We start from the raw sequence: 15893 nt of genomic DNA, 5'->3' as shown, positions 1-15893 counted from the left end.
AAACTCATAATCCATGATCTCAACTGCAAATAAATAAGTTATTTGTTTATAGCTTTCACAGCTTGAAGCAGTAGTCATGGTCTTTGTGGAAGAAAGTAAGTTCTAGGTCACGGACTGATAAAATAGTGTTTAAATTGATTGGTGATATTTTCTGTGAAAGTGCACGTGACTTTGCTGTTCTAGCTATTGGAGTGTTGCTGTGTATGAGTTTTCCTCAGCCTCCTTAGTTGATCTTGATGCTTTTTATACTCCTTAGTCCTGTGCAGTCCCATGTAGGTTTGCATTCTCTCTTGCTTTCTTAGATTGTTTAACTCTTGTTAGGGCTTAGACCAGCTGTAATTACTTTAGTGGTTGTGTCTTTGTTGCAATTTTACAATCACTGTGACATCCCTTTTTTTCCACCCCATGGTTGTTCTTTTCACGATTAGCTGTTCACATACTACCTAATTTGCTTTATTAGACAAATGTTCCTGGGAGAAACAAAGGGGGTTTTTTTACCATTGGTGGTTTTGGTTAGTGAAAACAAAGGCAGATCTTTTGGAGTCTAATGTGCTAATGTTCCTCTTCGCTTGTGCCTTGGCATGAAGCTGGAGGCTGGTAGATTTGCTGTCTATTGACATTCAACTTTGCTGTAAATTTGTAAAATTCAATGCAAGGCAGTTACTAAAACACTTTGTTATCATTAAATTCTCTCCTGTCTTTCTTCCTTGTGCAGAGATAGGTTAAAAATAATTACAAAGTAGAGACATGCCGGCCTTCATTGACATGGAGTCAATGAACATGCAGCAGTTGACAGTTGCCTTTTACTACTTTCATATTTTCACTTTAAATACATAGTTTCTGTGAGAGAGTGGAAATGTCAAAGCTGTATCTGTAGTAAAGACAAAAATACTTGCCTATAATTACTGTTCTCTGATTTTTTTTTCTGAGACAGGTTTTATCTGCTCTCCTTTCTGCTGTATCTGAGACTTGTATATTCTTGTCTTGATTTGTTTGTTAACCAAGGGGAATTTTTATCTTCCTACTGGCATGTTTTGAGATTTATTGTGTGATTGCCTCTAATTTCAAACTTGGCAAATCTTATGAAATATGGAAATGTGACCTCGTCGTGACCTCCTATACCTACACTGCATTTTGCAGTGATGCCCCTGGCATGTTTCATGGCCCTGCAGGTCCTTTTATTTGCAGTCTGTCATCACAAAATGGATTTGGCTCCTGGCTACTGTATGAAAGGATTAACGATTCCTGACACAGCTGAAGTTTCAGTTTAGGAATCTCAGTTTAAATCTCCTCGCAACAACTGAAATATCGGGGGTTGTTATTGGAGGCAGGTTGAGTCGCTTTGGGAGGTGTGTGGAGACCAGGGCAAAACCATGTGTGTGCATTGGGGAGGTGTCATCTTTTCAACAGCACTTTGTTGGCTGGTACAGAGCAGTATCTGGAGAGTTCAGTTCATCTGCTTGAGCTAATCTGTGACTCGGGTTTATTGTATACCCAGAGCCTGTGCCGTAGATCCAGTTCAAATTAAAACAAAGTACAAGGCCTTGGCGTTTCACTCCATCTGAAGTGGCAGTTGTTTGATGGTAGCAATGTTGAGAACACTTTTGCAATGCTGCAGGCAGCAGTTAACATTTTAATTGTCCTGTCCTTTAAATTTGCTCATTTTGGGAGTCTTGTCGATGCTAATGCTATGTCTCCCTAATACAAAACTGGGATGACTTGTGATTCCAGTCCTATGTGTTAAGTGGATGTATTTTATTTGCAACTAATGACTTGCTGCTGGTGGATGGTAAGTTTAACTGCTGACTTGTTTTATTACCTGTTTGAAGCTCTCGTGAATCTCTGAAAGAGTCTTAAGACACATTTTTGCTGTGGTTTCCTGCTTGTGGTTGGATGTCATTCAAGATTTGTAAGGAATTAAGAACTATAGGTAGCCTTGTCTGACTGCATCTCTCTCTATGTAGCATTTCAGGATTTGGGATCCAGTGCAATTTGTGTTAACAAAATCTAAATTGGGATACTTCAGGGTAAAACATTTCTGGAAATAAACTTTGTTGCTCTTGTTGTCAATTAAATGACTAAGTCTCAGTGTAAAATCTTTCCCTTTGTTCAAGATTCTCACTTGTGTGCTGTTTACATGCTTGAAATGTAGATAAGATGTGATAAAAGGTATTGTTACTATTGCCTGCCCACATATGTAATTTGTTTGCTGCATAAACACCTACAGGCTTGTTCCATACAGAGGCTTGAGTAGCTACATAGAAACATGTACTGGTTTTGTTAATACACAGAATTTTTCTGTGTTGTGTTTAAGATAAATATAGATAAATAAGCCAAGACTTAATTAGGGAAAACCATGTTTCTGCCAAGTTGCATTACAGTAGGCCAAAAAAAATTCCTTCCAAAACATTCCTCGACACTTCTGAAGGGAATACCTGTGACTTCTAAATAATCAATCTGTTCCTAGGGAGTCAAAGGTGAGGATTGAAGGATAATTTTATCTTTTTACCCAATAACTCTGAGTCTAGGAACTGTGCAATGAATAATTTAGATGGATTTTTAAAAACAGGGAAGGAGAATGTAGGTATGGTGTGAGGGATCCAAAGCCTATGAAAATGTGTAATCTGTACATGATGCTTTGCATCTAACCATGACTCTCTAAGCAGATAACATCTTTGATAGCTGAAGTTTCTAACTAGTTCACAGAAGAAGATGTTGCAAAATACTCCTGCAGAACTGCTGGAGCTCCTCTTTCATACTGTGCATGTCTGAAGAAATGCATCATTATCAGTCTCTGCAACTGCCTTGCTGACAAAGGCTCTAGTGGAACGTTGATAAGTAAATGAGCAAGTCTCTTTAACTGCAGAAGCAAATTCTGTCTTCCCCATTTTATCTGGTTGCTTTCCTGAACTCCTTCTCCCACATCAGCTTTCCAGTTCAGCTTGGACATGCTCTCCGGCATCTCCCACATTTTTCTTGGCTTGTGGTGTCCTCCTGCACTGACAGAGCTCAAGTCTTGCCATTCCCATTCTCTCTCAGGATTCGTGGGATGATGTGGAAGATCTCATCCCTTCTGGCTCCAGATTAGAATTCCTGAAAAAGTCAAATGGGAATCTTTCTCTGAGGGCAGGATGAACTTCTGACTTTCCTCTTCTGACCAACATTATGTTTATAAAGCTGGAAGACGAATTGGAAATGCCTTTTTTTTTTTTAATTTATATTTTTTAAGTACAAACCCTGGAGAACTTGATGCTGCAGAATGATATAACTCTAGGTAAAAAGTTTGTTGTAACTTTTAAATTGTCCAACTGCACTGGTATAAGAAGACCGTTGTTTTCGCTCTGTTGCTTACCTCTTGTGAATTTATGATGCTGTTTTTCTGAGAACACCAAAATGTTTTTTATCATCAGTGAACGAATCATATCCCTGTGAGAAGCATAATGTGCATATTACATATAGACAGATTGAGAAGAGATCATTACTTTGCCTCGGGCTACAAAATAAGACAGTAATATAGTGGGAAGCTCAGTCTCGCAGTCTCCTGATTTAACCAGTGAATGACTCATTATACTGGCTTGAAAAACACCAGGAATGAATGGTGGTGAATAAAGCTTAGGAAATGATTGGTCAGAACTGTGTCTCCTATTCAGGGTTTTTAATAACCTGTGACTTTCACACCAGTTTTGAAATTAAACTAAAAGTATGTGAGTATATTTTGCTTCTGGCGAAATCCCTGATAATAAGCAAAGCAAATGATTTTTCCACTGAATTACTTCCAGTATCTTTATTTACACGTCAGTGTGTCACAGTAGTCCTTTCAGTTGTAGTTTGGCTGTTCAGTAGATCTTATTTTGTTACTCCCTTTAGCTGCCACTGGCTTGGCAATGAGGTGGCATCAGGCTTATGTCCTTCTGAATGTGAAGACTTCTAAATATCCTCAGCATCACAGCAACATTTCTGTCCAAAGACCTTCCTGATCCTGGAATTGCAAGAAGTCACCTCTAGGAAGAGGTTTTATTTTTAATTGCAGATAGAGCCTCCACAAATCTCTGCTCAGTTTGTTCCAGTTCAGTACCAGGGCTCAGAGGGACTTGAGATGGGAAGTATCTTCCTGATCCTGCAAACTCCTGTTTTCCTTCTCTTTCCTCAAGTGTAGTTTGAGGAACATTTTTTCTTGATGTAAGATAAGGGCTGCTACAGTCTGTGCATTCCCCACTTCCCATTTGTGTACTGAATTTTGGCTCCAGTGTTTGTTTAGCTGTCAGGTAAGTCAAATTAAGCAGCTGATCTCTCTGAAAACAGTTTCCTCCCCTCACTACCAAGTCTTCCTCCAGACTATTTCCTCAATTACATTGTGCATTTTTACTACCTAATTTGTTGCAGCTTTGCCTCTTGCCAGACTTCCCTGTGCTGATTTAACAGACTAGTCCAACAGAAGACAAACCCAGTGAGAAATGCTGGTGGTTTTCTGTGGGGTTGGTGGTTGGAATGGCTGGGGGGATGATTGCCTTGATTGCTTTGAGAATTACAGACTCAGATCTCCTGTTCCCAAAAAGCAAGAGGAAATAGTTTGCTAAAGACATGGAACCTGCTTCATTCCTATCCCAACCCTTCTTTGTGTGATCCTCGTTAAAAATTGTGTCTTATGACCGATGCCTGTCTCTCTGGGCTTCAGTGCACCAACCTCAACACCTCCCACTGCTGCGGTGCTTCCCAATCCAAGGCTGTTTCTGTGCACATGAAACCCCACTGCAGAATATCCTTTGGTCTGTATACCTTTTCAGCTAGAGATTTTAAAATACAAAGCTCTTAAGAACTGACTGCTCAATTCTAACCAGAATTTGCAAATTATCTGACGGTTTAATTTTCCTCCAGAGTTGTATGACTAAATGAGAGAAGGGAAAACAGATTAATCATCAGTGAAAACAAACAAATAATGACTTAATAATCACAAATCTAACTGAGAAAGCAGTATTAATTATTCATAGAGGGTGGTTTATCTTGAAACTTACTGTTAGACTGGCAGCTGAAATAAAGGCAGATGTTTCTGCTTTGTCCCAGAGGGTTAGAAGTACAGAACCGGAGTCAAATTTGATGCCCACATAATAATGTGGGAGGGTGTGGAGGTTTGTACAGTTGTTATTTGTGTGTGAAGTTTTCTTTGAAAGGCAGATGGAAGCACTTTATTTAATATTTATACTGTTTCTAGTTTCTTAGACTCGTAGAATCATAGAATCATAAAGTAGTTTGGCTTGGATGGGACCTTAAAGGTGATCTCGTTCCAACTCCCCTGCCATGGGCAAGGACCCCTTTCACTACACCAGGCTGCTCCAAGCCCCATCCAACCTGGCCTTGGACACTTCCAGGGATGGGACATCCACATCTTCTCTGGGCAACCTGTGCCAGGGCCTCACCACCCTCACATGTAAGAATTTTTTCCTAATATCTAATTTAAACCTTCTTCTCTTTGTTGTGTAGAGACTGCACTGTAGCATCTTTCATTTAGCACTCTTGCTGCATATTTTGGAACAGATGTTTACAGGAGTAGGGACAAATGAAAAATGCCATGTATTAAAATTTTAATAGATAGTTTAAAATTATGAAATCACTTCTAGTAGTTACGTTTCACCTTTGAAGTGCCTTGAAAACACACTCAAATACCACAAACTGATAGTTTCAGAATATAACATTTAGGTTAAAGATGCAGGCCCTAAAGTAAAAGGAATGAGAAGGAAGGAATAAATTTCTGATGAAGTCTCGAAGTCCACTTCTCACTACGTCTGTTTTTGTCTTCCACCTTTATGGTTAATTCATTGTGATGCTTTGGATAGGTTGGTTTTGCTTAGTTTTACTGAAAAGGGTATTTTTAACAGGCTATTGAAGTTTTAAAGAAGTTGGAAAGCACTAAACAATGCCATGTAGGTAGACTGGACCTGTGCCATTCTCTCCTCAGACCCCACTCTGAGCAGGGACAGTCTTACTATCAAAAAGAAGAGCTGAGTTGGGCCAAACATCATTGTTTTGTAATTTCCCAACATCAGCCTGTGAGCTGTAGCCAGGTTTGATTCCATGTTTCTACCCCAGCATTTCTAGTTAATTTGCTTATAGAGATCTGCAGAGGCCTCTGACATGCATTGAAATTTTTCTTCAGTAGTTACATTATTTATATTTAGAATTTAAGCTGAGATGAAGGACGTAGGGTTATGATGAGGAAAAGGAAAACAAGTTGTGAGAGTTAAATCACTTTTCTAGAATGGGAGCTCGGAATCTGTTGCCTTAGTTAAGGTGTTAACGAGGTGCAAGGTTAACACAGAAAACCTTGTTAGTAGGTAACTGTTTTCTCCTTATGTCATTTCATCTGTTAAAGCATCTGACATCATCTTTGTAAGTGTGGCAACAGGATTTTTGTTCTCAAAAAAACCAAACTAAACCCAAATCTGAACCAGCACGTATTTGTATTCAGTGCTTTTCCTGCTGATCAGCACAGATATATGAAAATAATCCAGATTTACTTGAGCACACTGGGGAGATTTGTGGTGTTTACAGTTGCATGTTTGTATTTTTCTTTGTCCCTGAATTTTGGTCTGTGTACTACAACAAGCAGAGTTTATTAATACGTATAAATAAGTCATGCAGTGCATGGAAAGGGAGCCAGCAGTGGCCTGCCTAGCTCTGCTCTGCTCTCTCTCATTGTGGCATTTTCTTGTCTTGCTGTGGTGATGGTGCACATGGTTGCAAGAGGCATGTCAGGATGTGCAGGCAACTGCACGAAAGTGATACTCTTTGGCTCTGCAGGTCCAGGTTTAGAGGATGTTTCATATTTCTTTGATGACTCTCATGTCTGGTTTTTTGGACACAGAGACCGATAGGTCTTAGTTGTGTCTCTTGTGGAAATGCTAAAACCAGGCCACTTTGCCTTTAAGGTGCGAGAAATCTGCTCTCCATTCCATTCTTTTGTTCAGCCAAGGATCTGATCCTGTGGGGTTTAAGCATCCAGACTTATTTGTCATTACTAAATAAACTTCTGTAGGTATTATGCTGAGTCCAAGCTTTCCAGTACTAACTCCCAGGATTCCTAATTTTTTTCTGAGCTATGGCAAAGTGTAATAGCTTTTTATGTATTTTAAATCCCATTTTTTTCCTGGGCACCCTGAGAGTGCTTCCTTTCAACATCTCCATCTCGGTGATTTTAATGATTTTTTTCCTGATATTTTCTTTAGAGAGTCAGTTCTTTTCTGGAAGCTTGTTGCCAGGCTAACTGCATTATACTGTTATTATTTAGTTGTTTGGGGTTTTTTTCTCCATTAAATAACACCAGAACTTCTAAGAACCTAATTTTGTGAGAGTGGTTGACCTTTCATGGTATTGAAAACCCACACACTTTCTTTGAGAAGATGGTTGCATTTTATCTGTAGGACATCAGTCTGGAAAGAGTGAGAGAACTGCTTGATAAGAACTTCTTCCAGCTACTTTTCTGAACTGATGCCTAAAATAAAATAGGTAATAATTGCCAATGCCTCTTCGCATGGCTTAATAATAGAACCTATGGCAGAACATCCTATCAACTGAAGGCTTCATATATCATTCCAAGAGAAAAAAGGCACATGGAATTTTAAGAGCCTCAGGCCTTGTCAAAACAGGTGATTTTTAAAATTTTAATTTTCTATTGAAGACAGTAGTTCATTTGTTTCAGCATTAGCAATATTTGGATCTCTGACTTACACACCCTGCTGACTATTATTCTTAGTTTTTACCCAGAATCAAATGCATGATGTTGTAGGAAAAGGGCTTTTGGCTCCCAATTATGCACATTCTTTTCTATTTTTTCTGAAAAAATAATTTTGGAATTAAGCTCACCTTCTCCAGGAACATATTTCTTTTGTGTATGTCAAGTTAAAGCAAAGCATGAGACTAATGGATGTTTGATCTCCTTGGAAAAATAGGATCTTACCACATAACGAATTCTGGCTGAACAATTATTACTGCTTTCAGTGTTACCTGTGGTTGTCACACTGCAGCACAAATTTCTATTCCTGGCATCTAAATCAAAGTGGCCAAGGTAAATTGGGAATTTTCAAGATTTAGTGATCTTTGTTCCTTTACCTGAATCATCTTGGTATTCATTCCAGGAGGTTCTTATTTTTTTCCTCTGCTTTCACCTTTTTTTCCAGAAAATGCGTTTGTTGCTGTTTCTATTTCTAGGCACAGTTTTATGTGCTTCTATTTATAGTGTTTCTGTCCATGTGTATCACATGTACAAAAAGTGTACTGAGGCTGTATGTAGGTCAGTGTAGTTTACATGATTAGTACATGATTGTGCAAAAAAGTTAAAATTTGGAGGAGAAGAAAAGCTTATGGACAAGATTATGGAATCCAGGATGCAGAAACTCGCTAATTTAGGCTTTGAAGACACAAGTGATATTTTCACTCTGCATCCACTTGCTGCATATTCTATAAATAGACTTTATTCATATCCCTCTAGGAGAAACGTGGCTGCAATTTATGGAAAGCTCATCATGCTTCATGGAAAAGCTGAATGCTGCAGCTTTCACTGAAGCTCACTGGTTCATAAATGTTGCAGTGCTGTGAGCAGTAGAAAAGTGCACTTCTTTTTTTTCTCCTTTCTGGCAGGCGATACAGTTTTATTGCTTGAAGATGACTCCTGCAGAGTTCAAAGAGGGAAAAAACGTGATCTCCATGAATTTTTGAAAGAATTTGATGCTGTCTAATAAAAAGATTTTCAAAGTAATCTGAGAACCTGATTGACAAGGTGTGGTTTCAGCGGGCCGTGTACTTCTGTTGCTTCTGCTCTGCCCCGTATCCAGTGTCACACTGGAATCAAGTCATCCATTTTTGATTTGCCTGTCAGGAGCTAAAATTCAAGGAGAAACCTATGCTGGTGCCCAGGTCTGGATAGTTGCAAACCTTACAGCTTTAATATGTTAACAGTGGTAAAACAGTTGATCAGTAGAAAAGAGCTTTACTGTGTGGTGATTTTTATTTTCAGAAGATGAAAGCTGTTAGTCACAACAAATTATATTCTTCCCTTATACCAACAAGTGCTTCCATACTGAGGAGAAGTACTACCACGGTGAAACTGGTGCTTTTAGTGTCCCTGCAGTGTCCTTGGCAAAGTGCTTGATGGATTAGCAGGAGAGTGGTTCTATTACACAGATTATGGGCAACTCATTCTTCATAATAACAGCTGATTATGGTGCATTGCTATTTACCACTCCAGGCATACCAAATTAAAGTTTGAATATGGTTATATTAAAGCCATATATTAAAAAAAAAAAGGGGAAAGAAAGAAAAAAGGATTCATTGTAGTTTTAACTTGCAGGTTTTGAGTTCATGAAGCACCTCCAGCTCTCTGGGGCCTCAGATTGTCAGTACCTTCCAAACCTTGGGTGGACACCAAGGATTCTGGGTCATCTTTAAGGAGGGACCAGCTCTCTTAGTTCATATCTTGTGTGTTTGAGTGTAAATGACCCAACATAAAGTAGTTGTGAGAGTACAGATGGAATATAGAGAGCATGGCCTAATAATGCTTTAACTGGGATAAAGCCTATGACTGGTTTTCTTCATTCCTACAACCCAACTCCCTCCTCTGTTACTTCCCAAGCTGAAAGTAGGATATACACTTACTGCAAGAAAAGCATGTTGGTGTTGCATTTTAGCTTTTCACTAAACGGAACAATCCGGAGTCTCAGGAAGATGTAAAAAAGCCCTAAAGAAATATCGAAATGAATGAATATTTCAAAGGAAGGACTTCCCCTTTTTTTTTTTTTTCCAGAAAGTAATTAGGTATCATGAATATTTTGGTTACTCTGCAATAAGCAAATCCTTAAGGGATGAAAATATGCTCTAACTAGCTGCTTTGCAAATTTATAAAACTCATAATGTGTATGATTAAAACTTCTGTATTGCTTACTTAAGCTTTGCACTGGATTCTACAAACATTTCATGAAGAATAGTTCATAAATCTTATAAGGTACACATACCATCTGTCAAAGTCTGATGTATGACTGTTGAGAAGTATAAAAAATGTTCAAAACTAAATAGGAAGTTAGAAATACTGTAAATAAACAGCTCTTTATATTACTGGAACCTTGGCAGTGTTGGGACTTGAAATTTTTGGTTAGAATTGTCTTGTATATGAGATATTTTGATATTCTTAAGAATGTTAGAGGTCTGTGACAAAGGATGAATGGGAAAGCAATGCTGAAGAGGGCAGAAATACAGAACTTGAGTTCTAAACTGGCAACAGATTATGGAAGGGATTTCTGCTTGTTTTATTTTTGTATTTTTAAAAATAGAATAATTAGGATAATTTTACTGTAATTTACTCAAAACCTTTAACAGAGTTGCTGTAAAATAGACAATTTTCTTCCCAAACTCTGAATCTGTGGGTGAACAAACCAATGTGGTCCTCTCAGTGCAAACACTGACAAATAAAGTCAGCCCATTAGCTTATAAATTCTTCTACTGCATACATGAATTGCATAAGAATTGGAGGTTATAATCAAGCCCTAAATAACGTGAGTTTGTCTAAATAATACATGCACTGCAAATGCTGTTTAGTACAATGCTTTTTAATAACCTGTTTCTTGAATGATCCTCCCTGGGTTACCTGAAGTATCCTCCTTACCTCTTTCTTTGCTGAATTTTATTACAGACCCTCGTTATTTTCCAACTCAGAAATAGAAAAGAGCCATAATGACATAATTGCTGTGTTTTCTGTTACTGAAATTTTCTCAAAGCCCTTTAGCAAAGTGAAACTGAACCCAAATTGGTGGCATTCATCAGCCCCAGTGAGCAAACAGGATCACTCCTCACCTCAGAAAGAATCTGACTGTTTCATTACAATCCATAATTAAGGACCCCCCCTTTCCTCATCTCCCTCTCTCCAGTCTGTTTACTTGGCCATTCATAATACTGACATTTATGCTGACCTATGTTTCTTAAAATTATTTTGTAGGTCTTTAATTCCATTTTTCCAGATTACCCTGAGGTGAAAATTTTTGCTGTTCTCTTCAATGACAAAGGCGCTTAGAAAAACCAGCTCATCTTAGTATAGGATTAATCTCAAAAATTAGCTCCAAAAGGTTTAAAAATAAGAAATAATGAGCAGAAAAAAACGGAAAGTCACAAAGAAAATAATGTATGATGTTTCAATAGGAGGGAAAGAAAAATCAATTGGATGTTTTTATGTGTTGCAAAATCTGATGCTCTTCAGTTCATGAGATCAGCATACAGCAGATAGGAAAAGCAGTCTGGGAAGTCAGAACATCTGGGAAGTCATATCATCTGGAAACAAGCAGTGGTCTGATTTTAGTTCAGAAAAGTCAGGTTATTCTTTATTTGAGATGCAGTGGCATTCGCCTGCTGCAGAGATTATGGAAAACTTGTTCTCATCTGTTGACACTTTTTCCCTTATTGGCCACTTTAATTTGTGAATTGCAGTTTCATGAGTTAAAAAATGATTGGAAGGCAAGAATGTGGAAATTTATTAGCAGTATCTCTGTATTTTGGAACAGTATTGAAGATTATATGTATTGGAATGATAAATTTTCTTTGCTGTTAACTGCAAAAATCCACTTGAATTTAACCAATTTCATATTCCAATTTGGCAATGCATCCGTACATGATGGGCTACCACAAGTGCTTTTGAAAATACAAATCAAATTGATCAACAAGCATTTAAACCAAGGGAGATTTTTTTTTTCTGAAGACCTTTATTTCCCTCTAGTAGTTTCTATCAAGATTTTTAAAACTGTTCTCTTTAAATGAAATATTGTACACGGTTTGTTTTTTTCATAAAGAATTTAAGAAAATAGTTTTTCAAGTTTTAGAAAACCAAAATACATGGTGTTGCACATAATAATAGAAAGTTAAAATACAATTTAGAGTATGAAATTGGACATTTATAGCCCAGGAAACCAACCATGTCCTGGGCTGCATCCAAAGCAGTGTGGGCAGCAGGTCGAGGGAGGGAATTCTGCCCCTCTGCTCTTTCTCTTGTGAAACCCCACAGTGTCCAGCTCTGGACTCCCCAACACAAAAAAAGAAATGGACCTGTTGAAGCAAGTCCAGAGGGGGCCATGGAGATGCTGGAGCACCTCTCCTGTGAGGACAGGCTGAAGGAATTGGAATGGTTCAGTCTGGAGAAGAGAAGGCTCCTGGGAGACCTTAGAGCAACTTCCAGTGCCTAAAGGGGGCTCCTAAGAAAGATGGAGAGAGACTCTTTACCAAAACCTGTCTTGGCAGGACAAGGGGAAATGGTTTATAACTGAAAAAGTGTAGGTTTGGACTGGATATGGTGAAGAAATTTGTTGGATGAGGTACTGGAACAAGTTTCCCAGAGAAGCTCTGGCTGCCCCATCCCTGGAAGTGTCCAAGGCCAGGTTGGATGGAGCCCTGAGCACCTGGTCTAGTGGAAGGTGTCCCTGCCCATGGGAGGGGGTTGGAATGAGATGGTCTTCAAGGTCTCTTCTAACCTCAACCAATCTGTGATTCTATGAAACTGGAAAATGAGTTTGAGTAGTCCATCACCAATTTCTGAAAATAGTTTACAATACGAGATTTACTTTTTTCTTAATATTGTTGAACCATTTAATATCTTCTCTTCATAATTTTTTTAAGGCAAAGCTTCTCTAAGTGTGTACTTTGAAGACTTGGTGCAGTTATAGTTATGACTTATTTTGATTATTTTCTAACCAATTTTATTTTTCCCTACTTTTGCTTATACATTCCAATTTATTACCATTGAGCCTTGTTTCAGAACAGGAGATTAACTGCATTTTTCCCTGCTCACTATGTACTTTATATTTAACTTTCCACTAATTCTGGCTGAGTGAGTGGGCAACAATATTTGTTGCAGTTCATTGTGTGGGTACAGGAAAGTAAGAAATGTAAAATTGTATTCAGAAAAGTAATTCTCAAGGAAAACATTTTTTAAAAAACAATTATTAAAAACAAAGTGTGAAGTTATGCGCACACTGAGTCAAAGTTCCCTTGTGGGTTTTCTTAGTTACATCCCTCCCCCTCTAATTTTCTGTAGTTCCTGTTCTGCCTAAGAAAGCAAGCAAAATAAGGCCATTTTCTCTGTAAAAATTACCACAGGATAGACTCAATTTAAATTTATTTCTCTAGATTTCCATTGCTTACCCACTGTGGCTGTCAAGAATTCATGGTAGATATTAGTGCAAGTCATCCCATGGAAAGTGTATTAAGAGCAGACGTGTTTAATTATGAAATGCTTCATATTGGACTGCTTTATCTGATAGTTTAAGCTTTCATTCTTTCAGGTCTTAAAATGCAGCAATTTTCATGCTAAGCACTATTTAATAATTGTATAACATCAATCTAATATTATGAGAGTCTTTAAGTTGCACAGTGTCTTGATCAGCCTCCTCAAAAACTAAGGGTATCGAGACCCTGAGTCCTTTTGGGGTTTTGCTGATATTTCTAAGGGAGAATTCTGACACTGTGTCAAAAACTCCCCAAGTTCTGCTCCAAGAAATCAGGAGCACAGCAGTAAAGTCCTTATCTGCCAGCTCCTCATTCTATCCCTTATCCAGCAAGACCAGCCCTTCTCCCATTTTATTGGAAAAATTGCCTTTTATATTTCGTGCAGGAAAATTGACCTCTGGGAAGTCTCCCACTGCTTCCCTAATTTTTAAATCCCCATTTGACAGTGTAGTTTTTTCTACACTGTGCATAAATGGGACACAGATCTGGAGAGACAGATCCTAAAGGAGACCTATAATAAAATCAGAATTAAAACCAGAAGCAGTCTCACACTTGGGTGAATTCTTCTTTCTTAGGGATGCTCATTCAGGCATCTTATCCTGAGCTGCACTGACTTGTGTTTTCTTGGGCTTTTTTGTTGGCTCTAGGCAGTCTGTAACTGCAGCAAAACTATCACAAAAGGTATTACTTTAAGCTGTGTATTTTACTGTTTCTGTCTGTACCAAATTCTCTTGTGACATACTGGGAGAGCTTATCTTTTCTGCACTACTGCTTTCTGTGTCCATAGTGAAAATAATTTCTACTTTTGCTTACATTTTTGCCCATTCTTCTTCTCTTTCAGAGTGAGTTGACAGAATAGAATTTGAAAGTGGAAATATGCATAATATCAAGAATCAGTTTTTCCTGGAATATGTTAGAAAACCACATGTGACTGGCTGCTTGAGTATAGGGGATATTGGGGTGAAAAGGGCACAGGGTGGTACTGCTGTGCCGTGCTTGGTACTGCCTGTGGGGGCAAAACAGCAGGTCATTATATCCACTTTATATAAACTTTAGCTTTTAGCTCACCCTTGACATTTTTTCTGCTTTATCTTTTCCTTCAAACTTACAAAGTTTGATAAGTTTATCAAATGAAATTCAATCTAGTGGCTCAGCCCAGGGCACAAATCTAGGCACCCGCCTAACTCTAGGAAGTTGGGGTCAACAAAATCATATTTATTAGATAACATTCCATTTTTCCTGCATTTTTTAAACGAAGGGCAGCTGTTTCACAGTCAGAACATGCTGATGTGAAACCAGCAGCCTACCTGCTCTCATTTAAAATGGTTTGGAAACATCTTACTTTCTTTCAGAATCTTAATGAGTGACTGCCTGACCTCTCCCTCCTCCTTTGGTCACCTATATCTGCAGCCAAGTCCAGTGTTCAGACACTGGTGTGTGTCTCTGCAATGAGAATCACAGAATCACAGCATGGTTTGGGGCAGAAGGGATGTTAAAACTTACCTCCCATGGGCAGGGGCACCTTTCACTAGACCAGATTGCTCCGAATCCCATCCAACCTGGCCTTGGACACTTCCATGTGCTCATGATGTTCCTGAAAAAAGTGAGAGAGAGAAAACAAGTGTGTTGGTTGCAGATTTTAACATGCAATAGGGAAAATGGGAGGGACTCACAGTCTTCATAACGTATTTCTGAATGAAAAATTGTGTATTGCTATTAAAATTAAGTGTTGTATTGTAGTCATATCACAAACCTGTACGTGCAGCTCTCAGCTAGAAACTGGGGTTGCCCAGATTTTAAGACTTTGTAATGCAGTTTGCAAATTCAAACCCAGGAGAGCTGTTAGCAAAGATGCCAGTTCAGCACTGAATTAATCAGCACTAGAGGTGGTTGGGGATAGCTGTTTTTATTGTTGGTTCAGGAGAACTTAAAGTAGTCCTGGTACACAGCTGTAATCTGAAGGGTTTTGGGGTTTTTTTGAGTTTTGGTTACAGATTTATCTGGGCAGTCCTTAAAAAAACAGAGAAAAATTATTCCTCTCTGAACAAGAATGGTTTTCAAGTTGGAGAATTTCCTTCTGCAAAGGGGGAGAGACAGAGAGCCACCTCCTAGAAGCAGAAACTGCTGGAAAAGGGAGGAGAAATTCAGCCAACCCCTGTAGCTCAGGTTGGAAATGGACTGAGTCTTTTGCCCCTCAGAAGAACAGTGGTAGGAAAGGGAGATGTTCAGAAAGAAGAGCAATTGGGGAAAGCAGCAAGACTTTCTTAACCTCTGTTTTCATTTTTTTCTCGTCCAGTTGTTCTGAGCAAACTCTTTTTAAAGAAAATGCCTAGTTCATGGTGTAGGAAAATGTAGTATTGCTGGTAATTCCACCACAAATTCTGAGGGCTGTGCCCCGTCTCTCTTCACATCAGCCTTTGCAGTTGTGTTGTCCTTGCTTTCCCTGCTCACTCCTGCAGCAAATTGGGCTTTTATTACTGCAGCATATTCTTGCAATTTTGCAATTTGCTATAGTAATATTTCATCCAAGACAAGGAATTTAACTGAAGAGTCTTTCAGGGGGAAAAAAAAAAGATTCTTCTCTTTGTTATAGCATTTTGATCCCTGATGAGTCCATTCCCATGTACAAAGCAACCCTTACT

The 15893-nt window shown here is 38.6% G+C and overlaps 1 protein-coding gene across 9 annotated transcripts in view; it reads left to right on the top strand.

The window, feature by feature from the left end:
* TRAPPC9 (trafficking protein particle complex 9) overlaps window positions 1-15893 on the top strand; it is a 459142-nt gene that overhangs the window by 229342 nt on the left and 213907 nt on the right. The window contains exon 22 of one of the 9 annotated variants that reach the window (XM_027684416.1): window positions 1830-2070. The exons of the other annotated variants lie outside the window; for them this stretch is intronic. Coding sequence (XP_027540217.1) covers window positions 1830-1846 — 17 coding nt within the window. The 3' untranslated portion in view covers window positions 1847-2070. Of the gene's footprint in view, window positions 1-1829; window positions 2071-15893 lie in introns of those variants that run through there. 9 annotated transcript variants of the gene reach the window in all.

This window comes from Neopelma chrysocephalum, unplaced genomic scaffold, assembly GCF_003984885.1.
Source record: "Neopelma chrysocephalum unplaced genomic scaffold, ASM398488v2 Primary Assembly neopelma1_66, whole genome shotgun sequence".
Classification (NCBI taxonomy): domain Eukaryota; kingdom Metazoa; phylum Chordata; class Aves; order Passeriformes; family Pipridae; genus Neopelma; species Neopelma chrysocephalum.
The sequence above is the reverse complement of the archived record's forward strand: the minus strand, read 5'-3'. Positions and strand labels throughout refer to the sequence as shown.